This window comes from Plectropomus leopardus, chromosome 9, assembly GCF_026936395.1.
Source record: "Plectropomus leopardus strain MGB_pleo_1.0 chromosome 9, ASM2693639v1, whole genome shotgun sequence".
NCBI classification, from domain to species: domain Eukaryota; kingdom Metazoa; phylum Chordata; class Actinopteri; order Perciformes; family Serranidae; genus Plectropomus; species Plectropomus leopardus.
The window spans coordinates 11,773,470-11,792,640 of record NC_142184.1 but is presented as its reverse complement, the minus strand read 5'-3'; the positions used below and the strand labels follow the sequence as shown (position 1 = coordinate 11,792,640).

Here is a 19,171-nt window from a genome sequence, read left to right as displayed (position 1 = left end):
GTTAAAATTATTTCCGGAGCTACAGTAACTGAAATGTCAGACTCAAGGCTATGTCCGAAATCACTTTGTATTTACTCTTAAATGCACTATAGCTGCTACTCTTTGGAAATTTAATGACATTTATGTTATAGTGCCTTTCAAATATTCCCATGATAGATTAAAAAAACTCCATGATGCAAAATCTTAATTTACTGCTCATTATAGACCAATGAGTGACCTGTTGAGTGTTACAGGAAACAGTTAATGCGGGGGGGATTTGGACACAGATCTAAGCAGCATAATGAAAAGTTTCCATGTCAACCTCCTTTTTTGTTTTTCTTTACCAGAAATAAATAGAGCCAAGTGTGTATGGATGAGACAAATATCCTCGTTCAATGTGAAAGAGGATATCATTTTGATATATCCATAATTTTTAAAGGGGACCTATTATGTTTCTCTGTGTTACAAAAAAAGGTGTTAATATTAAACATGGCCAAAGTTTCAAATAGGGATGTAAAGTTATGTAGATTTAATCCCTTAGGCTTCAGGTTATTCTGAATACACAGTTTACAATGTTTTTTCTACCCTGGCTATGATGTCCTAGTGTTCAGGGTTTCTTTACACGGTCATCTGTTCCAGGCATGCTACTGCGCATTGTTGCTACACATTATGTAGCCTACACTGCTAAATACAACTACATGCTAACGTGATGGAAACACGTAATCTTAGTTGCCTATGTTGTTAATTTCTCCCTGATTTCGGATCATGTTCCTGTTGGAAAATGTCCAGCTGTGAAGATTTTGGTTTGAAAGTTTTTATTGGTGATTTTTCACTGTAGAAAGTACCGCTATACTCTGTTGCACTCCTTCCTAACTGGACGTGATGCAAATGAGCGACGGCAAGCGGTTGCTTAGGCTCGCTTGTAGAATATCTGGACCACCAGATTTCCCTCGCTTGATGTATGTTAGAGGTGTTACAGTCATTCCCTGACAGCAATGACGGCATAGAGACGCTAAGACATTGACGAATCAGAGCAGACTAGGCTTTTTGGAGTGGTCTTAAAGGGACAGGTGTTAAAACAGAGTGTCTCAGACAGAGGATGAATACAGGTGGTCCAGCACAGACTGTATGAGGGGGGAAAAGGGGTTTTTTGACCATGAAAGCATGTAAACTTTAGATTTTTGTAGAAATCTTACATACAAGTATGAACCTGAAAATAAGCATAATAAGTCCCCTTTAAACATTTTCCGCAAATTGTTTCCCATAAATCCAAACACTTGTCGTTCATTGCAATGGAAGCAAACTTTAAGTGAAATTAAACTACCAAAGAACTAGTAAATGTTGGAGCAAAATGTAATATATTTTGTGTCTTCGCCTCACAATGGTGCATTTATGTGTTGTTCAAATGACACTGCTTCATGTCAGTGGCAATGATGACAGATTTTAGAAACTAAGAACTCCAGTTTAAACAGTCTGATCGATTTTGTCCTGGAAAAATGATTTCGTGAGAAAGGACAAAATTCTTCCCTGCTGTTCATCACAAATTAGAAAAATGACAAGACTGTACAGGTGATTGTGCTCCAAAATATATTTTCACCACAGCTTTAAAGATTATTATTTTTAATGGGATTTTTTTTTCCACATTAAGGCACAAATGTTTAATTGCAGTGTGTCTCAGTTAGCCGCAGCCGGTTGACGCTCACCTCCAGACAGTGTACAGACCACCCGGCAGAGTGCGCAGGCGGGGCTCGACTCTTTATCTGTTGATGTGGTTCTGGTCATTTCAGATAAGGGCAGTGCGAGCTGTGTGTAGACATGAGGCTCAGGCTGAGTACACAAACCCAGCAGCTGCCTGGCACTGCACACACACTCACCACACACACACACACACACACACACACACACACACACACACACACACACACACACACACACACACACACACACACACACACACACACAGACTCTTTTACAAAGGCTAAAAGTGACAGTGAGCGCGAGTCAGAGTGGGAGGAGGCAGGAAAAAATAAATGAAATGAAAGAATATGGAAATAAATAACTGACGCTCTCAAAGAAAGATAAAGGGCAACCTACGGAGGAGACTTATGTTTTGTCACGAGTGAAGTCCTGTCATTGTGTTTGGGGTGCTGGAGCGTGTTTTACAGAGCCTGATCTAACACAGATGTTCTAAGGAGTTCCAGATGCTCCTCAAAGGCCGATGAGCTCTGACTTGCACTCTCGTTGGCTCCGTTTCAACAACAATATCCCATCAGTCATTGCTCCCTCTGGGAAAAGGTCTTAAAAAATCAGCGTCCTGTTCTCCACACAGTTTTCTGGACAATGATTTTTTTCCATAAGCATGAAATGTTTGTTCTCAGTGTAGTCAAGTGACCCCTGTAGTCCAAGACAGCTCCAAACCATTTGAAGTTAAACAGTGCTGAAAGAATTAGTCGATTAATTGACACAACAGGGATCGTCCAATCATGGCTTAGCAACCGTAACTAGGCACAGCAGGCCTGTAGAGTTTTTAATCTCTCCATACATTAAGGTCTCGTTTATACGACTTAAGTATGGGTGATATTTGTCATTTAAAAAGTTTTAGGGCAATGTCTATTTCTTTAACCTTCCCAGAAGCAAAAAATTCGAGCATGTTAGCATGTTGGACTGACTAACTTACTGCATACAACAGTTATCCAGCACTTACAAGAGTAAGCATATTGTTAACTAACCACACTAAGCCGTGCATACACTGTACTATGAGTCAACTGATATTTGTTTTTCAGGGCCAGTATAATAGAGATTATTAGTACTTGATGAGACTGATAACCGATATTTGGAGCAAATATAGCAAATATTTAATCAAAACTGAATCTTTCAACATTATATACAACAAGTTCCCTGCAATTTTTTATAGTCAAAGGAAAATTGAAAGCTCCCTGAAGGTTTATTAAGTAAAAGTTACTCTGCTACTCCCATGCTGACTCTTTGCACTTTTTAATTAATTTTATCGGCAATCATTAAAATAAAATGCAGATTAAGATAATCGGCAAAATGCAAAATATCAGCTCCAATAATTGTCCAGGCTGATAATCTGTCAGTTCCTACACTGTATGATTTGAGCCCAATTCTGACCTGATTTTGAGCTGCACAACTCATTTTTGAGTCTGACCCAATTTCAGCTTTGTCGGGCATTCGGATAAATTTCTGACATGTCAGAAATTTTGGTCAACTGTTGCCAGGCTCTCGCACATTTGAAGCAGAGCCAAGAGTTAATACCCCAAAGTTAATGCCTTTTATTCTCACTGCGCCTCAGCAAAGTGGCAAACTGAACATCTGAAAGTGCCATGGAGACATGATGCTTCAGGTGGATGGAAAATGTGGAGGCCAGTTTGGTCGAGCTGTGGCAAAAGCATGCATGCCTATTTGATGTTTCCTGTCACCACCAATATGAACAAGAGAAATGATGGCAATAAGACACTGTTGCGAGCTGTACTATTGTTATATTACAGACCTGCGTTAGTAAAGAAACTTACATTCATGTAATGCAATAATACAAAGCAAATTCCTTGTATATGAAAACCTATTTGGCCATGAACCTGATTCTGATTCTGATTAAAACTCGTCAGCTTGAGGCATTAAAAAATCAGCAGGTGGTGGTGTTTTCAACCAACTCTGGGAACTGATGTTTAGCTAACTAGCTGCAGCTGAATCTGCAGGTGACAGTTTTTATTTCAACCTGCAAAATTGCCAATGAATGGCTAGAAATGAGTTTGCTTTTGTCTTCCTCTGTCTAAAATCAGGAACAGACTGTTTTTCAAAAATTACTCAGAGTTTCGATGGTAAATCTGCTACTTTTATCATTGTAATCTGCATATTATTAAAGGTGCTGTGCAAGACAGACAGTGAATTGGTTAGGATTTTTGCCCTTTGAACTTGAACATTTTTTCGTCTATCTGACACTTGACATATTTATTAATTGCTAGCAAAAACAATGTGTTGGTAAGGAGCCAACCAGAACACTCTGAGAGATACAGCATGTTCTGACTGTGGTATGTCGGTGAAATGAGCCTGTAGGACAAAGTCATCAGTCCACCCCTGCACCCACTACCCCCCCGCTCCATCCCTCCTCATCTGGTCCCCATGATGCACCCTCCCTGAACCTGGGTGGGGGGCTGCAGGTCTTTGGAGCGAGGCTGTGGAATGTGGGTGATAGTTGCTAAGTGAAAGCTGCGCTGCCATCTCTGATAATTCACAGTCTCCGTGGGTGTGAGTCTCGGGCCAACACTAAGCAGAACCTTTCACAAGACTGAGAAAGAAGCACAGAGAGAGAAAGAGAGAGAGACTCTTGAACAACATTGGGTTATATATAAAACCACCACCATCATCACATCTCCATCTTCCACACATAAAAGGTCTATAATGACTGCTGGCTTCAAAATGAGCTCTCTAACGGGAGTATTAAGTCAGGAAAGTGAACATAATACCTGCATACACATTAAAGCAGCGCTCGTTTTTTGCATATCAACAACTTCTAAACTGACGGTGCGAATGATTGAAGAGACAAAGCATGTTTTTATTGAACTTAAGGGATTTAAGGTATAAATTTCATGTCCTCAAAGAGCCTCTGGGCTTCAGATTCATTTCATCTTTAAGCCTCTGAAATTTTCATTCTGTCAGCTGACTTGTGAGGGGTCTGAGTAAATTAAGGGGTACAGTAGTAATACTGGGCGTCAGGGGAAAATATTAAGATCTCTCCTGACCTGCTAATTTTGTGCATGTATGTACGCACACACACACACATGCACGCACACACCTTTCTGTGATGAGAGCTGGGTGTTGGAGAGCAGGGTGGGGTCAGGTCGCCTGCTGCTGTGTGAACATGCTGAGAAAACAAGAAAAGAGATACCCGGCTGACGTTCTGAAAGAAGGACCGTGCAGCATCCGGAAAGCTCGGGCAGTTTGATTAAGCTCGTTTGAAATGGAATTGGCTTGTGAGTGCTGACTATTAGTCACATCCTACTGTCTGCGTTGGAGAGGATTGTTTAGCTGCTTCATTGCACAGACGGACTATATTTGTTTTTCCTGTTGATCCTGTATGTTGGCCCTTTAACCTGCAATCACAGGATTCTTTGGGCCACTTGAGGGCAGCGGAAACAAAGTTGAAAACAAAACATTTTGTACATCCTTGATTCCTTTCCCCATCTCCTCTTCTCGGGACTTAGTCCCTCAAACCTGAGATTAAAGCAGAGGAGGCAAGGATAAGACACAAGGAGAGAGGAGATGAGGCAACAGACATTCAATAAAATGAGAGTGACACCAATTAAAAATTATTTATTTTCTTTATTTATCTTTTATTTATTTTTATCTTTTTTAAATTTATGTTTTGTCAATTTTATTTCCTTTTATTTGTGGTTGCTTTGATTGTTTCTGTTTTTTTTGTTTTTTGTTTTATTTCTTTATATTATTTTATATTGACATTATACGTCCTGCTTCTTGCATTCTTTGTCATCTGGTTTGAATTTTTATCCTAACTCTACCCTAGTTTCTTCTGGCTCGTGTGCGGTAGGACTGTTTGGTTTTCTGTTGTTGTTTCGCATCTATGTATCCCTTTCCTGCTTTGCATTGTTTGTCGAAGCACTTTGTAAACTCTGTTTTTAAAGGTGCTATATAGATAAAGTTATTATTATAAAAGATTTTAAAAATCACAAGTTTCATCATGATATGATATTATATCAATTCTTTGGATAACTGTATATTTGTCAATATCAAAAAGTCTGCCACAATGCTATTTTCTATTTAAAAGACACCAAAAATTATTGGACATAAATGTGACCAGTAAAAGACACTTTAAATTGACTCTATAAACACACTAAAATGTGGCTTAACAACAAGAACATTTAACAAAAGTATACAATTTGGCTCAATAATAACCATCAAGGGTCATCGAAAAAACAGTAGTTTTTGCCAGTCACCCATTATTAGCTTAAGCACTTTTGCATTGCAGCTGGGGTGTAACAACACAATTATCTGGATCGATTTATTGATTCAGTGATCATAAATACATTTTAGAGGCAAGGTGAAAACATCAATACATATCATCACCTTTAAGAGACACTTTTATTTTAAAATTCCCATGACACGTCTGTAACATCTTTGCTGTCCACGTCTTTCCTTAAACATTCATTCAACAGTGCAAGTGACCTAGCAGCAGGCAGATAATGTTAAACAATGAGAATATTTATTGACATGGTCTCGTGTTGATCGCAGGCCCCTGAACTGAGTTGAATCAAAATTGTATTGTGGAAGACTTCATGATATCAGCAAATGCTATTGTCCATGGAATTAATGCCATATCGTAACATGATGAAACTTTTGATTTACACCCATAGTAGTGGCCAGCTGACTCCTCCTCTACTCACAGTGTAATATATATCTGTATTACTAGTTTTACTTCATCGTTGGTTTAAATCACAGAATCTCCGGACAGAACAGCACTGTTGAATTTCAGCCTGCACGCAGGTTTGCTCAGCCTAACATTATTGAAACTGAGCGTTTAATTCCGTAGTGAGAGCAACAAGTTAGTGTAGTGAGATCCGCAGCCAAGTTCGGCATGTTTCAAGTGTTTTATCTTGCAATGGCATTTTGTACATATGGTATGTGATTTGCTTTTTGACCCGTCATTTCTCTGAAATCCAAAATATTTCTAAACTTCTGATTTATTCCCAAAGAGCAGACTAAATATTCTTGTTGTCTTTTCTGGGCTGATTGCCATTTTCTGCCTGTTACTAGCAGGTGGTGACACGTAATTTTAAAATAAAGACGTATCCCTAAAGATGGCAATATGGGCTGCTATTTTGACTTTCCATCGATGATGTTTAATCATTGAATCAATACATTGATCCAGAATGATGCATTGTTACACCCCTACTAAATATGACCTGTGGCACAGCTGCATTACCAGCTGTGTGTAACATCTCTTTAACACATCAGCGGTACTGCAAAGACTTCTGAAAAGGACAAACCTGTGCATCCTCCCTCGTAGCTCCTCAGGCAAGCCTCCGATCTCCTTGAGATTGGTAAAAATTGAGACTTTCTTCAAGATGGCGCACTGAGATGGATTTCCAGATCACAGGCAGGAGGACAGAGGAGAGGGGGGACGAGGAGGCACAAAATAGACAAATGAGAAATTAAGCCCACTGACATATTTTAGACCTTTTGAGATGATTTGGTGCAAAGAGTTGCTTATTTTTACATCCAGCAGTTATGGAGCAACATTTCCATTCACTTTGAGTTGTGTTTTTGGTCTTTTTTGCATTGGCAAATTTAAGTCCAACTTTTACTCACTGTTTTCTCTGTTTTGTTCTCTACCAACTCCTATGGGAAATATCTGGGTCTGTATATGCTAAATGCTCCATACATTCACCAGCTAGTCACTAACTTTGTCCGCCTGCTTTGGCTAAACAATGGCTGCAGCAGAGAAAGGGCTCCAAAACAGAAAAGTTGAGGGCCAGAAAACCCAAACAATGAGTTAAAAGCTGTTACACAGCTCTGTAGAGCTGAGGACCTTTTTTACATACAAGTAGCCATGCTAATACAAAAGTTTTGATCGGAGGCTCTGCAGCGTTATATCAAGGTACATGACATGTCTCACCTTCTTGTAGGATGCTGTTAAATGTCCCATTTATCCACATTCCCTCACATTGCTCTCTGCTCCTCAAAGAACGCACTTTGTTACTGTCTGAAAAGGGGCCTGATGGCCTTAAAAGTCAGTGTTTATAGACGCACTGTCAGGACCAGAGACTTCCTGCTAAAGTTAATGGCTGCTGAGTTAAATCCATCATAAAGAGGAGAAAAATTATAAATAAAGTTTCTGAATGTTCCATTAGTGCTCCTCTCGTCCTCGCCTACTCGTCCAACTTTGAGTCTTTAGCTTCAGAGGGGTTTTATTAGATACAGACTCGAGATGAGTGTTTGGATGTGGAGCTGAGGTGTTTTGTTGCTGCTGAGGCTTGATGTGTATGAACAAATGATGGGCGGGTGGATATCATTGTTGCATTTGCCACTCCTTTGTTTAGTCGTCCACGACTAGTCATGTGGCGGCGTGGCTCCAGGATGTTTATTGTAAGTCTGTCCATTAGAATACAAGGTGCCTGTCTTTCATTTTTTTTCCTTTTTTATACAAATGGCAGAAATGGCCTTCCAAATATCAGAAGAAACTTTACCGATTTGGTCCAAAGCGTGTTGGAGCACATAAAACTTCAGGCAACAAACTTCATACAAGGGCCAACGTTTCAATGCCAGACTTTAATGAGGACGCACCTGGTGTTGAAACGTTAGCCATCAAATAAAGTTTGTTGTCTCAAGTCTGTTTGCTCGGGTACACATTGGACCAAATCTCTGAAATCTCTCCTGATACAGGATTTCCCCACTCTGAAGAGCACCAGACAGGCCTGTTATTCCTTGTTAGACACATTCAACCTCTTCCTTAATATATTAAGACTTCTAAATATCTCCGATCATGTCTGACATTAACCTGTTGACACCTGAGCAGAGTGGCTTGATTTGTTTATTTTTTATTTATGAAATCATGGGAAGAAGGCAATGGGCTACAAAAGGATTTCACAAGATATTACTATAAAATAAGCAACAAAAAAGGGAAGAAAATAAAATTTAAAAAGAAAACATGCAAGTGACTTGAGCAAAAGTTCTTTAAGATAAAAAAGAATATGTTTTGTGTGTTTTTTGTGATAATATAATCATAATAATTATAAATGTAGTTTTGTGGACATTTTTCCCTGTTTTTTAACATAATTTCTAGTAATCCTCCCCTTTGGTAAGCTACTTTTCAGGGTCATTTTTTCATCACCTTTAACTATTTTTTTGCAATCTGCTCAACATTTCTCTTTAAGTTGTTCATTACTTTTTTCCCCATGTTTTGGAAAGAAATCAAATGAATTTGCTCAGGTTTCAAATGTTTAAATGCTTGTTACAGGCACCTGAAAGCAGCACAGGACAACTGATGCTGATCATGGTTTCGAAAGGGTTAAATAACATAATTTTGGTATCCCAGGTTTGCTGCAGATATACGTGCTAAGTGCAGAGGTGGCCATTTATCCAGCAGAGCATCCATGTTGATCATTTATTGATTAAGCCTGCATATCCTCCCTGAGCTGTTGGGTTTTTATAAGGAAAATAATCTACGCTGTGCTGAATAGCCAGTAATACTGCTGTTTTGCCTGTCGTGCATAGATCAGAACAGCTCTTACATAATGCCATTTTGATATCCAGGGATTAGGCCGAGGTCCTCTCTTCACAGACTGGCTGGACGCTTCCATCATACCCCCCCCCCCTCCCCCCGGGGAGATGACGACTGCTTTTATGGCAAGAAACAAACTATGTGATGTTCGAGTGACGTGATGTTCAATTCCAGGTTTATTTTCGTCTCCACAAACCAAACATAACCCTTTTAGCAGGCCATAATTATATTGGTAACTCAGTCATGAACTCTACCTGACAGGGAGTGAGCAATGCAGATCATAATGCGTAGTGGTACGATTATAATGGTGCCGGACCAAACCAGCACAGGAAAAGGTAATAAGTGATGAGTTTAGATAAATGAGTGTGTTGTTGAGCAGAGCGGAGCAGGTGCAGCGGCTCTGCGCTGGGAGCGTGGCAGCGTACACAGGTAGCAGGTAAAAGCTGCCAAGCAGAGCTCCTAAAGAGGTGGAGTGCTGTTGCGTAAACACAGGACCTTCCTGTGTACTCTATAAACCCACTAGCCCTTGCCCTCTTGAGAAAAGCAAGCAATTAGCTCGAGTCTGTGAGCTCAGACACATGGAGTGTGATACGGACGTTGAGTGAATCTAAACAGATAAATACTTTCAGTAGCTGCAGCTCGTTGCATTTAAAGAGAAAACAAGTTGTCAGGAGGCGTTCACCTGCAAACACACACTGAGCTGCTGCAGGTTTCACTTTTGTCTCATGGCTGTTTTTTGCTTGATCAGTGAGAGTAATGTAAACAGAGCCGAGCGCTCGCAGCCATCTGCCTAATGTCACCGTGGCCCATATCTGTCCTGCTCTCTCTCCGCAGATCTCACTCACTCCAACTCTTCTCACTCTTGTCACATTGTGTCTTTCCTTCCTCGTCCTGCTTCTTTCCACTAATTTCCTTCCTACCCTCAACGTCTGTCCGTCTTCCATTTTATCTGTGTTGTCCGTTATGCTGCTGGTCTATTTTTTACCCCAGGCTTTGTTTGCTTTCTTTTTCAACTCGTCCGCCCATTACCCATCTGTTTCTATTCTTGTGTCTTGTGTTTTGTTTTGTAGTCACCCTATACATTATCATTCATTTATGGTCTTCTGTTTACACACAGGTTCTCCAGCTTAATTTGATTAACATTATGACAGAGGGAAAGCTCTTGCTCCATGTTTTTAGGAAGTTTTCTAAATGTATCATCATTAGTTCTAAGATAAATACAATATAAATAATTACATGGGGTCGACCGATATTGTTTTTTCAGGGCCGATACCGATTGTTAGCAGTTAATGAGACCTCACGCAAAGATGGAACCGATATGCATTTACAATGAAAATTAAAATCTTTTAAAATCCGGAATATAACACACTCCAAAGCAAAACTTTGTTAAAATGCCTTTAACAACTGTTTAATCAAAACTGAAATATTCAACATTAAGCATCATTAAGCCCCCGTCCTGACAAAAAAGCATGAGATGGTTAGTACTAATGGATGCCCTGGATCATCTTGTTTAACATAATACCTGCGTCTGCACTGTATTATTGAACTAAGCCTGTTATAGTAGGTTTTATTTGATAACATTAGTCTGACAAACTCCTCATCTTCAGCTCTGCTTGTCATATCGGGAGCTTCTTCACATTTGTTTTGGCCATTGTCTCTCTTCTCCTTTATTTAACATGTAAATACATATAAATTGTGTCACCGGTGATTTAAGTCAGCAAGTAAATTGTTGTACTGGATCCCATTTAAGGCTCAAACATGAACCTTTCCCTGGGACTCCCCTTGGCCTTGGGCCGGGGTCATCTTTACCCTTTGACAGCCCCCGTACAGCAGTATTTATATCTACAGAGGGGTCGCTGTCCATGGAGATTTCCATGTTGCAACATCACGTTTCTACAGTTGCCCAGAAGGGACAAACCAAACACTGGCTCGCGTTTTCGCATCAGCCATCATATTTAGTAGTGTCTCAGCAACGACAGCATTGGAGAAACACTGATTTGTAACAGGAAATTGCTACTAATAGTCCATTTGTTTTGCAGATAATTCAGCTCCCGGTAAAAATCTCCTGAACAATGAACACTGAAGGAATGTTAACCAGGAGAAGTTTCAGGTGTTTGCAATCTGCAGTCTTCACTGTAGACTGCTCGATGCCACTAAATGTCCTTAAATTTTACACACTGTTCTTTTGAAGGTGCAGTTTATAGGATTTTTGGGCATATACACACACAAAGGCTCTTATTTGAAACTAAGAACTGTTATGTTTGGTGTCACCCACTGTAGTTCAGACTTGGCTCATGAGAGAAGTCTCAACTCTGCAACCTCACTTCTAGATGCCACTAAATCCTACAACGTGGACTTTTACTTTGGACAGTTCACATGTAATTATAAATGAGAATTGGTTCTCAAATTACTAATCTGGTTAAATAAAGGGGAATAAAAAAATAAAAATAAAGCTATAACCCGGTTTTTGACATTTCACATTTAAATTAAAATCATTATAAATTATCTGGAAATACGCTGAATTATTTTGTAGCTCATCAGTCAACAAAGATATTCAAGCTTCAAAGATATTTCTTTGGATGACATCCACACGGAAACTTTTGCCCTGAAAAGGGAGCTTTTTTATGGGGTCTGCCCATAACATGTTACTCAAAAGTGGTGAGGATCCTGTCAGATTGTTGAGTTCTCTGGATATTAAGATGAATAAAATGAGAATATTTAAATTGTAAATGTATAAACCTGTATTCACTTGATTATAAACACAAAAGATTGTGATTGTCATAAATTTTGATTTTATTATAATAAGAGCTATCCTCTGTGTTTGTGTTATTTTTTTGTTTGCGGTGTGTATAGGGACAGTATTATACTAACATTAATAGAACCCATTTGTGTATTTCAATTTTTACCCAGGAGAGGTCAGTGTGTCAGAGTTTCTGGCCACATACCAACATACTGTTTAAATATTGATCATCAATACTTGAGAAAGAAACAAAGCTTTTCTTTGGAAACTAATCTCATTCAGTAGCTGCAGGGTAAATAGTAAAATCCTGTTTGATCCAAGGCTTCAAATCAGAGCTGAGACGCTTTTCTTTACCTCTTATCAGTGTTTGATACAGGATGTGCCATCTATAGGCTTCTCTCTGGTGCATTTCAATGTAATTATTTGGTATTGTGAGTTCAAAATGAATTACAAAGATACAGAGATTGGTATATGATAAAGCTAAATTATAATGGTATGTTTAACAAAGTGAATAATATTTTATATGAAGAAAAAGCTTAACCACAAAAATCTGGTTAACTTCTTTCTTTTTCCCATAATTGCAAACTGAGAAGAAAATTCTTCGTTGTCATGTTATTGCCATGTCACATTTATCTTTTAATGAGAAATGTTTTGCCCTCAATGTCATTTTTTCCCGTGGTATCAAAAATTCTATTTTTTAAAGGCGTTGTATCAGTTTATTTTGACAGTAGTAGAAGATAAGAGCAGAGGCATGTCATCCATATGCAAATTCAGCAAACCACAGGGTTCCTGTGGACTGTTAAAAACTATTAAAAGGCATTGAATCCATTAACCAAAAAATAAGGCCTCAGTTGGTATAAATATGCCTTAAATACATTTTTTCAAAAATTTTAAAAACACATGACATTGAAAGAAGGATTTTATGAGTCTTTTTTTCTGACGTTACATTGTAAAATCTCAGATTTATTGCCAATATATGTTTTTTATTTTAAATTGATTGCAGTAATTTTGTTATAAAACTGTTCTTAAATTTCATTCCAGGTGGCATTAAGAAATTTCTTAACATGTTTTAAATCTAACTCACCTTCAGCTGTAGGAATCCTGAAACTGAATGAATGAGGTTTGGCCAAAATTCCACAAACTCTGTTTCATTTTTGTGATTTTTATCCCTACATTGTAGTGAAAATGTCTCTTATTGCATGTCGCACAAACCTGTGTGTCCTCCGTCACTTTATGTTGTATTCTGATTGGTTGGTCTATAGACGTGGGTCTTTAGAGCAGTCACATTGTGAGAATTTGGTCTTAGATTTCAGTCTTCAGCAAACGTGACTCACAGGGCGATTTAGATCCAGACTTGGCTTGATGACAACGTTCCTCTCACGATTATCAGCCCAGAAACCCTGCGTGTAATGTACATACATTATGTCTTTAGTCTCTTGAGAGAGATGGGGAACAGAAAAGTTTGAGAGATGGCGTAAACAGGGGACTGAAATTCCTGCCACTAGTAGCATAATGTATCCCTTACAGAGAGTGCAATAAAAGCCTGTCAGTTTGTGTTTTTATTTCTTTTTATGTAAAGATTTTCCGGTGAAGTCGAGCACTTAAGATGTGCTGTATTTCTGTCTCTGTCAGAATCAGTTTTACTCTCACTGTCAAACAGACAGTTTAACCATGATTTAGGGTTAAACCAACAAAAAAGGACATGCACACTCTTTTTAATATATTTAATATTTAATTATTTACACTTTTTAAAATGTGCACATCCTGTTTACTTTTCTCTCTGTTATGACTGAGGTTTTGATTCATGAAACCCTTTTCACCTGGAAGCAACAACAACACCAGCACTTGAGAAATGAATCATTTGTTTAGTCTGATGAGAAAGTACTGTCAGCGATCTGTTTTACTTTGCAAATGCTTCCTTTTATCTTTAAATCCTGATTCATTCACTCTGTTGTCTCACATTATGAGCTGTACCCTCCTTGCTTTCTCTCATCTTAAGCCTGACGACCTCTTTCCTCCCTCCTCTCTGCAGGTGAGCGCTAATGTCCTGATCTTCCTGTGCACTAACATCATCGGTATCTGTACCCACTACCCCGCTGAGGTTTCCCAGAGACAAGCCTTCCAGGAGACCAGGGGATACATCCAGGCCAGACTACACCTGCAGAGGGAGAATCAGCAACAGGTAGGCCCACACACACACACACACACACACACACACACACATTTGTCTATATGATTGTACTGGCCAGGATGTCCTCAGGTGTCTTTATTCTTGAAGCCTTTTCTTTCATAAAAATAAGATGTAAAATAGTTCCATTAACTCTTAAAAAACTGGAGCGAAAACTCTTTCCTTGTGCTGCTTTCAAGTGCCTTTCACAAGTATTTATACCTTTGAACCCTGAGAAAATTGGTGTAATTTCTTTCAAAAAACAATGGATAAAGGCAATTAGAAACTTGGTAAGAAATGTTTCACAAATTGCAAGAAAGAAGTAGATTGAGTAAATGATTTTTAAAAAACAAGGGAAAACTATATATGCCATATTATTACAGTTTGAAGCACTTTTGTAGCTCATTTGCTTGTTTTCTTTTTACTTTTGTCTTTTCTTTTTTTTTAAAACTAATTTTAGCTAGTTTTTTGTACAATTTTTGGTATTTTTTGGGTCATCTCTTCTGTTGTTACTCATTGCCTTCCTCACATGTTTTTGAAGACATCAAGCCAATTTGCTCAGGTTTCAGCCTTAGTAATGTTAAGTCCCAATATATGTATTTCTTTCAAGATAAACGGCACATTTTATAGTGGCCTTTTATTGTAATTCTCACATTTGTGTAGCTCCAAATGTGTTTTCAATTGCAGCTAATTCAGCCTCGTACTGTCACACTCTCCGTTCGGGCTCTTGGAGGCAGTTACTGGCAGTCTGCTTTTGTCTGTTTAAACTCTTCATCGTGACATTATGTGATATTTTTGGCTGTTGGACAGCTGATTTGGTCCCTGGTCAGTTTCTGCAGTAAAGACATCAGGAACTTATTTCCTTCCTGGCAGCAAAACACGAGTACAAGCTGCAACAAACATTTGTCGATTAAACTGGATTACCTCTAAAAGACACTCTAAAGGACTTGTGTTCACTAGCTAGCCTAACGAAATGAAGGCTCAAAACTAGAGAAAATTTAATTCAAAATAAGATCTCATCCTTGTCCAGCCTATTTCTCTTTGATGTTACTCAGCTCAGTTTTAGATCAATATAATATTTTGGCTTTTTTCTCATCCTTCTGAAATTCAGCTCCTGAGAAACAGTCTTCCTCTTGTCTCAGCAAGATCCTAATTTAAGATCTTAAAATGCTCTTTTTTCTCTCTCACTGCACTGATCTTAATTTGTCTGAAATAATCCAGTCTTCACCTCAGATAACATTAAAATGCAAAGAAGACTTTCTTGGTTTATTAATAAGCAACGCATTTACACATTAATACACATTTCTCAGTTCTGGTGAGTCGTCACAGCAGCAGGACAGTGTATACTGGGTCAACTCAAAATAAACTACAGCGCTGATGCTCATCATAATGAAGGAACATGTCAACCAGTGCAACAGTGTCGCTCACTGATGTGTTTTTAATAGTTTATGGACAACAGTGGAGCTCAAGATACACCAGGCTTTGGATACAGACAGTACTTAGTTAGAGGATTCATTTATTGTTTGTCTTTTCACAGGATTAGTTGACAGACTCTTTTAACTTTTGCCTGAAAGCGCGTCCTAATTTTAACTTTAACCAAGAGCATTGGTCATCGAGAACGGGTCAGAAATGTTCTAATAAATAAAGTCTAAAGCTCAAACATGTTGTATTGTGATTGAAATGTAAACACACACACACACACACTTGATATGTTGCACATAGACAGTAACATTGTGAATGACACAATCTGCATTTTGTTTCTTTTTTTGTGTGTTTTTCCAGGAACGTCTGTTGCTTTCAGTGTTGCCAAGGCACGTTGCCATGGAGATGAAGGCTGACATCAATGCCAAGAAGGAAGACATGATGTTCCACAAAATCTATATCCAGAAACACGACAATGTCAGGTCAGCCGGGACACTTGATTCCAGGTTTTACCCATAAATTAAAACGTCACGTACTTTATCCACCTTATTTCCTGTTATAGTAGAAGTAGTAATATTTATTTAAGAGTACATGATATTATGTATTATGATGTAGCATATCATGACATACTCAAAACTAAGGATGGCCGATATGGCCTTAAAACAATATCACAATATTTCAGGGCATTTTAGTGATAACAATATTCTTGGTAATTTGACAAAATACAGAAAAATATTATATTGTTAATTTCAAGAACATAAAATTGCAACAAAATAAATACTATGGTTTTATATGTCAACATAAACTTAACAGATTCATTTCAAATATTCAGTAAAAACTAAACAAAATTTATCTCTCACTTCATGAGACTCATTTGAAAAAGTACCTCAGAGTGAGTTTCAGACTCTGTATAGAATAGAAATAATACAACAAATCAAATCAACCACAAATTACACATCTAAACAGCTACCAAATACAAAAAAATCCCATGAATCTGTTAATTGTATTTATACAGTGTCACTCAGCACTGACCATCAAACCCATCACACATCCACACACACGCAGACCTGCATTTATTTTGACAGGCTGTTATTACAATGACTGTCGCACATTTACATACTGTATATACAGCTTTTGTAGAGCTGTGACCGTCATGTAGGTTTACATTGCAACAGGCTGGTAACAAAATTCACCTCTGAAGTCACTCAGAACTTTACTCTCCCACCGCGGAGCTGGTAGCAATTTCACCTTCAGGCATGACTGTTGCATGCTGCACGTAAAGGTATGACGTCATCACGTCAATAAGTTAAAACATTGGCAGTATTAATTTTGTTATTATATTAAAAATAATACTGGTATTATCGTGAATAATATGATATGGCACACCCCTACTCAAAACACAAAAATGCATGTGTGTATAATCCCATAAAATCAAACACAAAACAATCATTTTTCTGTTTTTTCCTGAGAATGATTCTTAAAACATTCACACACACACACACACACACACACACACACACACACACACACACACACACACACACACACACACACACACCGAGTCATAAGAGGGTAGAGTGGTTTGGCAGAGTGGAGGCTAATTAACACTAGTGAGGGAATACTTAATCACCAGCAGCCAAGATAAGATAATCCCCAAAGATGGAGAGCTTCAGCACACATTCAATTACAGCACTGAGCAAACACACCGCACACAGTCCCTCTGTCCCTGACACACACACACACACACACACACACACACACACACACACACACACACACACACACACACACACATACACTCCTTCAGAAGACTTCAAGGTTTAAGGTCAAACTTCATACCTCTCTCAAGGTCAGCAGCCCTGATAGTAACATGCTGCAATATGCCGTAGAACTGCTGCTGCTGCGTTGTTATAGAAAAATCATCAAAATTCAACTCTGAACCTGAATGAAGATGCCTGATTTTTTTTTTTTGAGGATTAATAGTTTTCTTTTCTGTCTTTCCACCTGTTTTTTCTCTTTTTCAGTATTCTGTTTGCAGACATCGAGGGTTTCACCAGCCTGGCCTCTCAGTGCACGGCTCAGGAGCTGGTCATGACACTCAATGAACTCTTTGCCCGTTTCGACAAACTGGCATCGGTAAGAATCCACAGCGTCCTGTCAGCTACATATGTCTGTATCTTCACGTCGTGTTGTGGTTTGTTAGAGTAGGTTGACTTTTTGGGACATAAAGTAGCTTTAGATGTGCTGATAGTCTGATTTAGTAAATAGATCCAGGTTAGTCTGGTAAGTTATATTCATGTAGCCCAATATCAGGGGGCTTTACCAGCGCTTTCCACAAGGACAGGGAGTAGCCAGCCAGTGGGAAAAATAAGCTAGGAGGTTCCCTCCTGAAGAAAAATTACCCGAAATTATATGGCTTCTCTGTCTCATTATAATGCCACTGTTTCATCATGTGCACTGATATTAATTATTGCATATTTTAATGAGTTTGCCCTCTTGATTTTAAACATAAAGTGGTTCACTCTAAAGGAGAATTTGTGTAGAACTTTTACTGTAAATTGTGCAAACGTCAAAATGACCTGTGTTTCCTGAAGTAGCACATCCAATGTGGATGTTCGCTTTCTGTGCAGTCAATGCATTTCTTAATGTGTTTTGTCATTAGTTACTTTGATATTATCTGTCAAACACTGAAGATGACTCTCCGCTCTCTGCTTGGCAGGACACAACCTCAGACACACACACACGCACACACACACACACACGCATTCATATATAGCATATGGGGGCGGGACTGATACAGACAGATAGGCACGTTTCTTTATAATCATGCTTGCATTGTTTTGAAGCGAGTGGCGAGTGGTCATAAAATGTACACACATTATGAATTGCAAATGAGTAGAATAAAGTGGTATAAATAGTAGTCGGCTTTCCCAAAATGTCCACCTTTTGCTTTTTGTTTATATTTATCTATGTTATTTTCTTGTGTCCCCCCTTTCCTCTCTCTTTTCAGGAGAATCACTGTCTACGTATCAAAATCTTGGGTGATTGTTATTATTGTGTGTCCGGGTTGCCTGAGCCCCGTGCCGACCACGCCCACTGCTGTGTTGAGATGGGCGTCGACATGATAGAGGCGATCTCGTGAGTAGACATTGCGTTGGGTACATATGTTTGCTTCAGGGTTATGTTGTTTAAAGTCTTTTGCACAGTTTTGTGGAGGAGACACTGATGTTCTGTGCGGTGTGATTGCAGGCTGGTACGCGAGGTAACGGGGGTCAACGTTAACATGCGCGTCGGGATTCACAGTGGGCGTGTGCACTGCGGCGTGCTGGGACTCAGGAAGTGGCAGTTTGACGTGTGGTCAAATGATGTCACGCTGGCCAATCACATGGAGGCGGGAGGCAAAGCAGGGTGAGGCAAATAAACAGTTTCACACATTTACAGTTTGCATTTTTTAAATGTGTTGGCATTAGTGTAGCTCTGATATGCATTGACGTGTGATGTTTTGTTGTTGAGTTTTTGTTTATTTGTGCATCAAAAAGTTTCTTCATTTCCCCCTGCTTTCTATCTCTCCCTTCATATTTTCCTGTGAGCCATGTCAAACATTTTT

The 19,171-nt window shown here is 38.9% G+C and overlaps 1 protein-coding gene across 3 annotated transcripts in view; it reads left to right on the top strand.

Annotated features, from left to right (window-relative positions):
* Positions 1 to 19,171, top strand: part of LOC121946801 (adenylate cyclase type 6-like) — a 49,178-nt gene that overhangs the window by 17,977 nt on the left and 12,030 nt on the right. For all 3 annotated transcript variants that reach the window (XM_042491558.2, XM_042491561.2, XM_042491560.2), the window contains exons 4-8: positions 14,008 to 14,157; positions 15,925 to 16,046; positions 17,589 to 17,700; positions 18,575 to 18,702; positions 18,814 to 18,972. In XM_042491558.2, the coding sequence (XP_042347492.1) occupies positions 14,008 to 14,157; positions 15,925 to 16,046; positions 17,589 to 17,700; positions 18,575 to 18,702; positions 18,814 to 18,972 (671 nt within the window). The remainder of the gene's footprint in view (positions 1 to 14,007; positions 14,158 to 15,924; positions 16,047 to 17,588; positions 17,701 to 18,574; positions 18,703 to 18,813; positions 18,973 to 19,171) is intronic.